This window comes from Labrus bergylta, chromosome 18, assembly GCF_963930695.1.
Source record: "Labrus bergylta chromosome 18, fLabBer1.1, whole genome shotgun sequence".
In the NCBI taxonomy this organism is placed as follows: Eukaryota; Metazoa; Chordata; class Actinopteri; order Labriformes; family Labridae; genus Labrus; species Labrus bergylta.
In genome coordinates, this window is record NC_089212.1 from 2,758,650 (window position 1) to 2,772,778 (window position 14,129).

Consider the following 14,129-nt stretch of genomic DNA (forward strand, 5'->3'; position numbering starts at 1 on the left):
CCTGTTGTTTTCTGATTCTTTTATTTTGACAAAAGGACAAACCAAATTTTAATTTTATTATGGATACAATTTAAATTAAAGAGTGTAGGCCGCTTAGTTGTTTGTAGAAAATATTTTATTTACAGCCTGAAAGTTTGAAAGCATATAGGTTAGTGCTTTTTGAAGAGGCAGAGCCATCGTTGTGGTACTTCATAGGTGCACCTGTCGTCTGTGTCATCATAGGGAAGGTGCCACGAGTCTGCTGTAGACTGAACGATGGTGTCATAGCTGGGAATACTCTAAACACACAGACACAAACAAACACATTAGTTCATTAGTTCTTCATTTTTCTTTTTTTATTTAAATTTTACTGTGTTCACTTTTTGTCTGCAATTTTTGCTCTTTGCTGCTGTAACAATGTAAATTTCCCCATTGTGGGATAAATAAAGCATTATCTTATCTTATCTTAGTATGGGTTTCTTTTGTGTCTTATTAGCAACCCCTCTCACACCCTCTCCTCCTCCTCTCAAACTTCCTCTTCCTCACCTGAAATCGGACTCTCCTGCCCAAAGCAACAAACCCATCCACAACCAGCTGGTGGCCTCTCTGCCATTTGAAGAAGAGCTGTCTGGCGGCTCCGTCTGGCAGGCAAGCCTTGTGGTCCCTCATCAGGTCCCTGCTCACAAACTTACAGTGGTCCCCAGAATGCAACGTGGCATACAGCAAGAAAGGGTCATCTTCTGAGCTGACAGACGTAAAAAAAAAGAAAAAAGAAAAAAAAAAAGGCTGAGATAAGTAAGAGGTGCAGAACTATTTGCTAAATGCTTAACATGATCAGTCAGCCTCCAACATGTGTTGGCAAATTTCTAGAATTCTACTACAATTTCCTCAATAAAAACCTTTAGACTTTAAATTATTTCACATTTAAATAGACATTCATTTTATTTCTAATTGAAGAAATTATGATAATTTGAGATTAATTTTCTTTTTTACATTTTGCTCCTCAAGCATCCTCTGGCAGTCTTTGTAGCCTCTGCTTTTCAACTGTGTGATATTTCTTTTCTTGGGGCATTTTACGAATTATTCTTCTAACTTTCATCTGCTTACATATTGTCAGTGAAAAAGCAATGAGCTTTCTGCCTGATCAGGTCCATGTTGTGTCTCTCCCAGGATCTGGAGGGCCGCAGCATGTGTTTCCTCCCCAACACTAGAACAGAGAGGCCCTGATGCTCCAGCTCTGACACCACCGCCAACAACTGAAACACACACATACATACCCAAAAGGGTTATTTATGTTCATATTAAAGAATATCTAAAAACACAGGTCCGTCTAGAAGCCAGTTTCAATAATCTTCTTCCCCATAACTAAAGATGCAAATGCCTGGTCTGGTGAATCAGTTGTTAGGTGTGGTTGCCATGGGGAGGCTGTAGTGCATCTGAGAGCCATAAGGGAAGCCTTTAGATGTTAAAATCTTTTATCAGACATTAGAGTTGGGTACACAAACATTTTAAAGCCATGCTAGTGAGATTTATTTATTGATTGCAAAGTGTGTTACTCAGTCAGTCAATGTCCTGATGGATTGCAGTGAAGATTTGTACAGATGTGTGATCATCTTACTTTTCTTCTAGCACGTTCAATTGAATTACTTCAATATTTACTCTATGGAAAGCCATGAACGTTTTGACTTTAGTTCAGGCTTAATGTTAGTTAAGCATTAAAATTAGTGACCCTTTAAAAATCTTTGATCCGGACAAATGTTATCATCAAATATTGTTGACAAAATTGATGAAAAATCAGCCTCTGCTGTGTTCAGCGTCAATAGCAAAAGTAAATATGCTAACTTGGTGAATTAAGATGTTCAACATGGTAAGGCACAAGTGAGCAATGACATTGTGAGTGTGTTAGCACACTGTTGTTAAATTTTGCTTAAAGTTTATTAGGTATTTTCTTTTCTTATTTCATATTCTTAACTGCATTAGCCCTGATGCAAATTTAAATCTTTTTTGCATACATTTCAATAGTGTATGCGGCCTGACAATAAAATAGATGACAAGATAGGTAAATAGGTTTGTACGTCTGTACTTCTCTTTGTCTTAAAGCCACAAAACAACTCGTGCAGACGTGCAGCGATAGTAGACAGAGACAGACCCACACACATACTTCCTCATAGACAGACAGATGTGGGCAAACCAGTGAACAGGCGTTATTATAATCAGTTATTTGCTGGTTAAAAAGACACCTGCTAGTCATAATGCAACCAGCAAAAAAACCCTGAGGTGCAAATACATTTAAATATGAAGAAACCAGAGAAGACTTTAAAACTCCATGCACACGTGGAGATATGATTCATGAAAAACATGCTGGACTGGTGACCCCTCTTCTAATTCCTCTATAAGAATATTTATTTTTTATCTCACCATCTCTGACATTTTGCTTTTGTCCTTGCTGAAATTTGCTACGTTCAGTCCATCCACAACAACATCGAAAGTGGGCTTCTTCTTCACAAATGCCTTGAACTTCTCCAACTCCTGAAAAGAGACATGTTTACAGAGAGATAAACATCAGAAATAAGCACGGTGAGACTGACAGATTGAAAGAGAATAGCTCAGTGGAGATGCAGGTTAAAAGATAAAGACAAGTTGAATTACACCTGGATACTGTGCCACATTGGCCATGAACTACTGATTTTACAAGTTAATCAAAGAAGCTACAATGTCTTATGATGCAGATGTTAATGGAGGCTTCTCCTAAAAAAAAACCCCCAAAAAAAACATTACAACAACAACAACAACAACAACAACAACAACAACAATAATCTATTGTCCTGCAAGAAGCTCTATAAGGTTGTACTTAAGAAAGTGTGGCTAAATGCTAACATAAGCTCTGTAAGAAAGTGTGGCTAAATGCTAACATAAGCTCTGTAAGAAAGTGTGGCTAAATGCTAACATAAGCTCTGTAAGAAAGTGTGGCTAAATGCTAACATAAGCTCTGTAAGAAAGTGTGGCTAAATGCTAACATAAGCTCTGTAAGAAAGTGTGGCTAAATGCTATAATACGATTCCTAACAGGTTAACAATGAAAATGCTGAGAAGTTAATATTTAGCAGCTATCAATTATAATCTAAAGTAACATGCTTATCTAGTTGTGTTAGCATGCTAAGATTTGAGCTTCAAGCTGACTTTGAAACTGGCCTGCAAGATGGCAGAATTGGTTTACAATTAATGGAAACCAAAGTATATAAAATCTCCTCAGAATTAGGGCAAGCACTCACAAACAGTTCCCTTTTTAATCTTCCTCTTATTGGATAAATTACAGGAATTTTCTTTAACCTCATGAATGTATATATTTTTTTAAATCATATTCCTTTGCAAATGTGTACTACTTGTACATCTTGTCAGTGTGTTACCTGACCTAGTTTACTCAGCTCCCACTGCCATTGATGTTGATGACAACAAAGCTAAAATCAGAAAATAAACAAATCTCAGTATATTTGGGTGAAGTGGTAGACTTGCCCATTTTCAGTCAAAGGGAAAATGTGTGTCTGCAGAACTTTTAAAGCACCAGTGCCTCGTTCCTCTTTTAGTGATCTGGTTTATCAACTCCACCTGTGAGCAGACTGGCCGGATGGTTCAACGCTTTTCTCACTAACTGATCAAAGGCCTGCCTGTAATAAATCTATCCGGCTTTCGTTCTTGTTGCTGACAGCCAGCCGGCAGAGTGCTAAACAGACAATGGACTTGTCACAAAATAAAGTTTTATAGCTTTTGAGAACATGGCTAATATATGGTTGGTCAAATTTACTTTAAATTATTCTCAGACTTAGGTCACAAAATGTAGAAGGTGACTTATCAGCTGTATAATATGTCCTACATTTGGTCACATTTTATTTCCACAGTCCAATACTTATTCTTATTTTCTCTAAAAAGGCCAATATACAGTATGTAAGTAAACAATTTAATGTATTTTTAAATCTGATCTAAGTGTTACTAAAATCCTTAAAATTGCCAAATTACAGTTTGTTGAATACTTCTGTGTCGTCTGCGGAGAAAGAGGATGCTTCAATTAGAGCTTTCATTCCAGAAAATGTTTAAAATACGATGTGGCAGCTTCTGAGCATAACAGGAAAGTAATGCCTCCTTATATGTACTTTCACTTTTAGAGAGCAGCAATATGAAAATAGGTTACTGTGAATTCCCCTGAACGTGAAACTTATCTGTATGCATACTGTCTTTCACGCACAATACAAATATGACAGTAAAAATGTAAATAAATAAGAGTTTAATATTCCTCCTCTGATGGAACTTTACATGTATTATAAATTAAAGGTCTTAAATGTATTCCATGCCAACAAGAAAGTTCAGTTTCACAGTGGAGGCTGGTTTTGGTTGAGATGGGGGAGATGTACGTTTTGAGTTTGGGGGCAATAAAAAGTATAGAAACATTGTTGGATGACTGATCGCTGTGTGGAGATTAGTGGGGTCATGAGTTATAATGGCAGAAGTGAAAGAAAACCAAAAACAGTAAAATAAAATGTAAGAACAAAAAAGAATGAGAGCAGGAGTTGGAGGAAGAGAGAGACAGAGAGAATAGTCCAGTATAATTATCCAGGGACTTTCCAGAGCTGATATGTGAAACCAGCTCATTGTGCTGCTGTGGATTATATGACTGCTTAAAACACACACACACACACACACACACACACACACACACACACACACACACACACACACACACACACACACACACACACACACACACACACACACACACACACACACACACACACACACACACACACACACACACACACACACACACACACACACACACACACACACACACACACACACACACACACACACACACACACACACACCTGCATAAATAGGCTTACAGTGCCATCCATGCACCATTTTTACACAGGGTAAACCAGTGTCCTCTAAAGACTATGCCACAACTTTAACAAAGACTTAAAACTACTTCAGGAAACCAGGCTGTAAACACACCTGTAATCTCATTCCAACCTCTGTGTTTGGATTTGGTTATGAATTTCATATTCTTAATATTTATAGCATCTCTACAGAATAACAGACATGATTTAAATGGGTCAGTTAAGTTAAGCTCTTCCTCCATGTCACCCTCAAAGACTTACTGACAAAGCTAAAGGATGGATGTTTATTCTTATTCTTGTAACACATATCTGTGCTCTTTCTAAGTGCAATTAAATAGACCTGTTTTTTTTATCCCAACTGCAAACAAATGGAAATGTGCAAAGAATGACTTACTAACAGATAACACAAAGAGTCTAGCCTTGTGATGTCATCGAATGATTTTGTTATTTATTACATTTTTTGGTATGGTAAAGTTAAATTGTCTTAGTGGTGAGTTGAAAAGGTAAAAAAGAGCAGACTGTGTTCAGTGTTCAGAGCTGTAATTCTTACATGTTAAGACGTTTAAAAAAAGTGTAAACTTTTGCCCTTTTTGGGGAAAACATTGCAACAAATCATTGTTTGAACCCTTTTTGTTTTAACTATGTGTCAGAAAATAAGTTTCACTGAATTTATTTGTTAAGGCTGATCTGTTAGATTGCATAAACAATGTTTTCTTTTCCTTTTTTTGATAGCTAATGACATTGTAAAAATGCATGACATTAGTTCTGTGTGCATTATGTGTCAATTTCAATCAATATGTTTTCTGTGCACACACATACAACATGTACAGCTGCTGTATATAATCAGCACATACATACATATACAGCTATTCTTCCTCTTTGCAATGATTTTATCACTCTCTTCCTCCATCAGTCAGACTCTTCTGCCTCACTTGTCTGCGCTCTCTGCTTGCCCTCATAATGCTTCTTTTTTTACTTAAAATTGGGAGTTAATGGAGTCACGTTAAACAGTCTGGCTGCCTTCCTTGGACAGTCTCCATGGTGGGAGGTAGATCTGGTCCAGATTCACATGGTGCTCCTCATGCTGGAAATTCCCCTAAATTTAACTGCTCCACTGACAAACTCCCCCAGACTTGGAAAAACTGAAAAACACGTGCAAACTATGGCACCGTGTAGAAATGATTATGAACTTGATGTTACTGATGGTGCCAAGTTTATTTCTAGGAGTATTACATGTGAATCACCTTGTGTTCATTATACTGTCATGAAGAAATTGCAGTCAGTATATTTCTTGGTAATTTTTTTATCTCACTTACTTTGTCTATTTATGTTTTATATGTATATATACACTTTATATTTTTATTAATATTATTGGGTTTAAAAAAAAAAAAATTGAACCACTTGTTTCTATTTCTTTTACTGCTCTTACCTTCTTATTATTGTTCTCTTTTGATTTGCTTTGAGCTCTTTTCGTTTCTTACATCTTTTTAAATCTTTGGTCCTCTTGGTCTCAGCTCGTGTTGTTGGGTTCTTGTGTTGCCTGGGTTCTTATGATGGTTCTTATGATGGTTCTTATGATGGTTCTTATAATGGTTCTTATAATGGTTCTTGTGTTGCCTGGGTTCTTATGATGGTTCTTATAATGGTTCTTGTGTTGCCTGGGTTCTTATGATGGTTCTTATGATGGTTCTTGTGTTGCCTGGGTTCTTACGATGGTTCTTGTGATGTTCTTGTGATGGTTCTTGTGATGGTTCTTGTGATGGTTCTTGTGATGGTTCTTGTGATGGTTCTTGTGATGGTTCTTATGATGGTTCTTATGATGGTTCTTATAATGGTTCTTATGATGGTTCTTATAATGGTTCTTATGATGGTTCTTGTGATGGTTCTTATGATGGTTCTTATAATGGTTCTTATGATGGTTCTTATGATGGTTCTTATGATGGTTCTTGTGATGGTTCTTGTGATGGTTCTTATGATGGTTCTTATAATGGTTCTTATGATGGTTCTTATGATGGTTCTTATAATGGTTCTTGTGATGGTTCTTATAATGGTTCTTATGATGGTTCTTATGATGTTCTTGTGATGGTTCTTATGATGGTTCTTGTGATGGTTGGGTTATATATGTCTGTTGGGTATCGTGCACTTTGGGTTCTTTTCTGTTGAATTGTATTTAATTATTTTTAGTATTTTGCATTTGTTTGTTCTTGCTGTTGTTTATGTTCTTCTGTGTTTGGTTTAGTTTGTTCTTGTTTTTTCTGTTTGTCAAAGCACTTTGTAAACCTGTGTTTTTTTAAAAGGTGCTATAGAAATAAAGTTATTATTATTATTATTATTTCAAGTCCATGAACATATGGTGTATTAGCTGCGTCCAAACACAGACACAAGATAAAGTGAGGGGTGCTTACTCTTGGCTATGAAAGGTGCATACAGCTTAAAGATAAAAACTAATTTTGTATTTGATTTTGGGTCTATGTGTGTGCTGCCCCAATCAATATTATCAACTCCCTTATTTCTTAAAGATCCCATATTCTGCCCTTCTTGGGGTAATGTACCTACTTTTGTATGTTCACAATAGCTAAAGTCTGAAAAAAGTGTCTGTTTTCATGAACTGCTCCTCCTTGCTCCCTCTACGCTCTGAGTCCGTCAGCTACACTCTGCTGAGCCCACACTGTTAGACCCCACGTGGGCCAAGTCTGCTCTGATTGGTCTGCCGATCCGCTCTGTCGTTATTGGTCAGTTGCTCAACACGCGTCTCTGAAATTTCAACATGAGCTGCTGGGCTTGCCACAACGAGCCAATGGGCTTAGATCAGTGATCTCACTCTGACAATGACGTCGGACTGACACATTTTTATCGAGGGGGGCTAGAACCAAGCGTTACATGCAGCTAATGCTACAGCTAACAGGAGGAGGTAGGAGAAGCTGCGTTTCCACGGACTTTTAATTTTTGCACATAGATGTGCCTAAACATGCACAGGACACTTGGAAAACACACTGAAGAGCATATAAAACCAGAAAAAGCATAACATGGGACCTTTAAGGTTGAAGCTGTCCATCCATCACACACACCACCTTGTTCAATGCACACACACTTGACTTTTTTGGCAAAAAAGTGTATAATTTCCCAAAATGTCAAACAGCTTCATCAATCTCTGTTTTATGTTTGAGTGTCTCGTCTTAGGACATTTAATCAAAGTGAATGAAATCTACAACACCGTAATAAGTTATGTCTTTGTTAAGACAGCGAGGGTAAAGAGTGCCATCAAAAATATAGTTAGCTGCACTCATCACATTTCTGAAAGGTCCATCAAGTATCTAGACTTGATGGATGTTTCTTAATCATAATTATTGCATTATAAAGGTCAGAAAAGAGACCGATAACTGAATGGTGTCTCAGACAAATTATCAAAGTAATACCACTGCCTTACAGTGTATGAACACTAGATCTGTACAGAAAGCAGCTATTTGAAGCTAAATGTGAACTAAACTACTCTGAAACCTCTACAGCATTATCAATGCATGTGTGCATGACGCCATCTATCAGAATCAAGAGAGAGAGGGCAATGTGATGTATTGTGTTAATGGTACCTTTCAGAACATAGAGATAAATTTTGCTTTGAAAAAACATTTTTCACTCAATTATGGAATAAATTAAATTGTAATTTAGGATTAATAATTTCCCTTTACGAAATAAATTGGAAAAACACGAGCTTACCTACGAACACATAATGTCAAATGAGTCATATTCTTCTTATAACAAGCCAAACTATATTCCTGCAGTTCCAGAGTGATAGATTTTTATGTTTCCATTACATTTATGCTTCCTCATCATGTTAGGATGAGGATTTGGTGCGTGATGATATTTATGATTTGATAAGAAACTTTATTGCCAGTTTTCCTGTTTGTATTCAAATTCTTATTTATTTTGATTTTTATCTCTTTTCATGTATTTGTTGTTAGATATAGATATATATATATATATATATATATATACAGTTGCAAGAAAAAGTATGTGAACCCTTTGGAATTTCATAGTTTTCTGCATAAATTGGTCATAAAATGTGTTCTGGTCTTCATCTAAGTCTCAACAATAGACAGACACAGTCTGCTTAAATTAATACCACACAAACAATTATATGTTTTCATGTTTTTGTTGAACACAACATGTAAACATTCACAGTGCAGGGTGGAAAAAGTATGTGAACCCTTGGATTTAATAACTGGTTGACCCTCCTTTGGCAGCAATAACCTCAAACAAATGTTTCCTGTAGTTGCAGATCAGACCTGCACACATCGGTCAGGAGGAATTTTGGACCATTCCACTTTACAAAACTTTTTCAGTTCAGCAATATTCTTGGGATGTCTGGTGTGAATCGCTCTCTTGAGGTCATGCCACAGCATCTCTATCGGGTTGAGGTCAGGACTCTGACTGGGCCACTCCAGAATGCGTACTTTCTTTTGTTGAAGCCATTCTGTTGTTGATTTACTTCTGTGCTTTGGGTCGTTGTCCTGTTGCATCACCCATCTTCTGTTGAGCTTCAATTGGTGGACAGATGGCCTTAAGTTTTCCTGCAAAATGTCTTGATAAACTTGGGAATTCATTTTTCCGACGATGATAGCAACCTGTCCAGGCCCTGGTGCAGCAAAGCAGCCCCAAACCTCGATGCCCCCTCCACCATACTTCACAGTTGGGATGAGGTTTTGATGTTGGTGTGCTGTGCCTTTTTTTCTCCACACATAGTGTTATGTGTTCCTTCCAAACAACTCAACTTTGGTTTCATCTGTCCACAGGATGTTTTGCCAGTAGTGCTGTGGAACATCCAGGTGCTCTTTTACAAACTTCAAACGTGCAGCAATGTTTTTTAGGACAGCAGTGGTTTTCTCCGTGGTGTCCTCCCATGAACTCCATTCTTGTTGAGTGTTTTACGTATCGTAGATTCATCAACAGAGATGTTAGCATGTGCCAGAGATTTGTGTAAGTCTTTAGCTGACACTCTAGGATTCTTCTTCACCTCATTGAGCATTCTGCACTGTGCTCTTGCAGTCATCTTTACAGGACGGCCACTTCTAGGGAGAGTAGCAACAGTGCTGAACTTTCTCCATCTATAGACCATTTGTCTTACCGTGGACTGATGAACATCAAGGCTTTTAGAGATTCTTTTGTAATCCTTTCCAGCTTTATGCAAGTCAACAATTCTTAATCGTAGGTCATCTGAGAGCTTTTTTGTCAAGGCATGGTTCACATCAGGCAATGCTTCTTGAGAATAGCAAACTCAAAACTGGAGAGTGTTTTTTATAGGGCAGGGCAGCTTTAACCAACACCTCCAATCTCGTCTCATTGATTGGACTGCAGGTTGGCTGACTCCTGACTCCAATTAGCTCTGTGAGAAGTCATTAGCCTAGGGGTTCACATACTTTTTCCACCCTGCACTGTGAATGTTTACATGTTGTGTTCAACAAAAACATGAAAACATATAATTGTTTGTGTGGTATTAGTTTAAGCAGACTGTGTTTGTCTATTGTTGAGACTTAGATGAAGATCAGAACACATTTAATGACCAATTTAATCAGAAAACTAGGAAATTCCAAAGGGTTCACATACTTTTTCTTGCAACTGTATGTGTGTGTGTGTGTATATATATATATATATATATATATATATATTTTTTTTTAATATACTTACATTATTTTATTTTTTTTTTATGGCAGGATTGGCTGTAGTGTTGAAATGTATGTGCTGTCTCATAATCTAAAACAAATTCCGAGTACAATTATTGTTAGAATATTTGTTGTGTTTAAAACCCAAGAACCCAAAACTAAACAAACATACTTTTTAAAATGGCACACTAAACATAGCTGGGAAGTTCTCAAAGTGCTCAAACTAAAAGTGATTAGCCTGATGATGAGCCTGATGGGTTATAGATCAAATCCTATTTAAATTTCAAAGTAAATAAAGATGTAGATCAAATTAACAGCAGATTTCTTTAACATTAATTCACAAACAGCATTAAATGAAATGGAAATCCAAGCTAGACTTGCTCAAACAGTTGTTCTTTATAACGTTTGATTTGTTAAGACATTGTTAGTTTATGTGTGTGTGTGTACCTCTGGTGTAGTCTTGTTAAAAACATCTTTTCCTTCGATGATGTCAGACATCACTCTGTGTTTGAGCTGATGGTACTCTTCCTGAGTCAGCTGGATGGACTCTAGTGCAGACCCACAGCACCTACACACACCCCTGAATACGCAAAAACACACACAAACATGTGAAAATGACACACGTAGACACCTAGCATAAACACTTCAAGGCATTCACAAAGATTGATGAAAATATAGAAACTGATATGAAGACTGCTGAAAAGTGTGTCATTACTTTGGGGTGGTGTCGGTCCAACTCCCGGTCCAGTTCTCTCCTGTGAGGCTGAAGACATGGAGGTCAAAACAGAAACATTAGAAAGGAGGAAGAGGAGTGAGGGGTTTATGTTGACAAAAATAATAAGAAATGTATTTTGGAATCCCTACCAAATTAAGACACATCAGATGATAGCTAGGAATCTATTTTCACTCATTGTTAGTAAATTTGACACAGTACGACTTCAAAAGCACCTTTTTTCATTTTTCTTAAGATTTATTTTTTTGCCTTTTTTAATGGAGAGATAGGACAGTGGATAGAGCTGGAAATCAGTGAGAGAGAGAGAGGGGGAATGACATGCAGGAAAGGAGCCACAGGTGGGATTTGAACCCAGGCCGCCCGCTTAAGTACTAAGTACTATAGCCTCCGTACATGAGGCGCGCTCACTAACCAATTCAATTTCAATTCAATTTATTTGTATAGCGTCAACTCATAACAAGTGTTATCTCAAGACACTTTACAAAAAGCAGGTAAAAGACCTTACTCATTGTTATGTTACAAAGACCCGGCCTATCCATCATGAGCACTGTCCCACCAGCGCCCCAAAAGCACCATTTTAACTTGATATATTATAAGACTGATTAATTTACCATGGTCAACTTTAAATCAGCTGTTTCTATAAAAGTCTGAGAACTTGATACTAAAAGACTTTGCCACACTTTAGAGAGCTGATGCTCCTTAATCTATGAAATAGAGAAACTCTACGTAGTGTACACAGGTTTGGTTGTATACTGTAAATCTCGCCTCAGTTTTCAGTGTATTTAGCTACAGTTCTTCTACCTCTCAAACCAGGTCTTGATGCTGCTGGCCAGGCTGTGTTGTGGGTAGATCTGGTTGATCCTCATGAAGAGCAGAATCCCCAGCAACCTTTCCTGGATCTCAGACTGAGACATAGTCTGTGCCTCCTTCCCCTCTTCTTCATAAGTTGAGCTATGGCCCTTAAACAAAGCATCCCAGGTCTCCTGGATTGGGCTCAGACCCTTTTCTATTAACTCATCATAAAGAGCCCAGGCAGTGGTTGTGTCCCCGTGTAACATGGCTGCTGAGATGACATCACTATAGTTGCGTTGTGATGGGGTAAAGATCTGTAAGGTAGAACATAAAGGGGATGATAGATAATGTATGTCATGTTTTTTTATATCTCAATGAGTTGGGTTTGATTATTTTAAATACAATCCAGAGCATCCTTCACCTTCTTAAGCCTGTGCAGGATGTTGACAGCCTCCCTCCACCGCGCTGTCCTGCCAAAGGACTTGATGAAGAGGCTGGAGGCTCCCGTCTCCAGAGAAGGGAAACTTCCTAGCATAATGTTGTAGACATCAAACACCTCGTTGTCATGGCCTCCACTCACACAGAGCGTCAGGTACCTCAGCAGCAGCTCATAGGACAGCGTCCCCGTTTCCATGGCTACAAAAGTCAGCAGGGATCTGTGATAAGAGAGGTTTAGAACATATTTATAGCATAAACATGATTCATTAATTGACCTTCAAAGCCAGTTCATTAGCTTGTACTTCCTTTAAACTACGGCTTTACAAAGAATTTAAAAAATGATAGAGCTTTGGGATTTAAACAATTTGGACAAAACAACCCCGTGAGGACAACAGGACCTGACAGACATACACACACATCCTTCTCTCACTTGGCAATATCAAGATCTGCCCCAGAGCTATAAAGCGCGCTCATCATCCCAGTGCCAAAGCGTTCTGAATTTCCCAAAGACTCCTTCATCGCCTTCCACTCAGCAGCAGAGAGCGGCCGGTCAGGAGGCTGCATCTTTGCTGCAAAACAATAAAACAGTGATGAATTTAGAACGTATGCTGTACTGCACAACTAGAAACACATTATTTATCAACATTTTCAGTCTTAGTCCCACTCTTATTTGAGCTGTTTTGTTGCTGCAGATAATAAGCTCTCTTAAGTTCAAAACTATGCCTCCCAATGTAATGTGAACATGCCCTACCTGCTCTTCTAGTTGTCATCCCTTCAGGCTCCGCTACATGCACATTCTGATCCTGAGAGACCACAGCTGATTTCTTCATCAACATCTCTGCTGTCCTCTTCGCCATCCCAGCAGCAAACACAGATTTAGGGAAGATAGGACTCTGCCGAACAGTCGATGTTTTCCCTCTTCCCGTCCCACCATCATTCCATGATCCCTCTGTCCTACTTGTGGTGGTACTTTTCTTCACAACCCCCTGTCCATTGTTCTTTGAGTGTGCCTGTTGTCCTTTTGGGTTTGGATCTCTTGAGCACAGAAAGCGTACTGAAAGAGGCAGCTGTGAGGGCTTACACACAGACAGTAGTGTTACAGCTGAACTTCCCTGGTGAGGAAAGGGTGTGAAGGGTTTCAATGATATTCTCATTTTCAACATGAAGGGAGAGCCCATGTTCAGACTGATTATTTCTTGTTAAAAATTAAAGTAAATGAATGATTACTAAACTTAAGATCTACTCACAGATTTGATCATATCTTACATACAGAATACAAACTGTCTTTATAAACAAAACAAAACAAAATAGCACTTGCTGTCATTTATGTGACTCAATGACCTGAAATGAGCCCAGCTAGCTAACCTTGCTGTTTCAAAATGCCTTTTAAAAAACGATTTCGCTCTCGTTAGCTTCATAGATAATCCTAATCCCGTGTACGCGGCTCATAATTAGCCTTGACTGTAAAAATAAATAACAAAAAAATAGCTTATATCACTGCAAATAACTCCCTTGTCAAAACTTAAACACAACTGCAGGCATGAACTCGTGTCGCATACTTGACGTCATCAACACTCGACTACGTTTTTGAGCAGCGTCAGGTTTACGAAGATTACCACAAAACGACCGGAAAAACTGA

The 14,129-nt window shown here is 38.1% G+C and overlaps 1 protein-coding gene across 1 annotated transcript; it reads right to left on the reverse strand.

Moving 5' to 3' along the window:
- Positions 1–93: 93 nt before the first annotated feature.
- prorp (protein only RNase P catalytic subunit) lies at positions 94–14,054 on the reverse strand. Its single transcript, XM_029279178.2, has 10 exons — positions 13,242–14,054; positions 12,921–13,059; positions 12,474–12,708; positions 12,062–12,366; positions 11,243–11,290; positions 10,975–11,107; positions 2,398–2,508; positions 1,087–1,235; positions 526–724; positions 94–278 (listed from the first exon to the last, which is right to left on the reverse strand). The coding sequence occupies exons 1-10, from the start codon at positions 13,666–13,668 to the stop codon at positions 150–152; spliced, it is 1,875 nt and encodes a 624-aa protein (XP_029135011.1). The 5' UTR covers positions 13,669–14,054; the 3' UTR covers positions 94–149.
- Between the last annotated feature and the right edge of the window lie 75 nt (positions 14,055–14,129).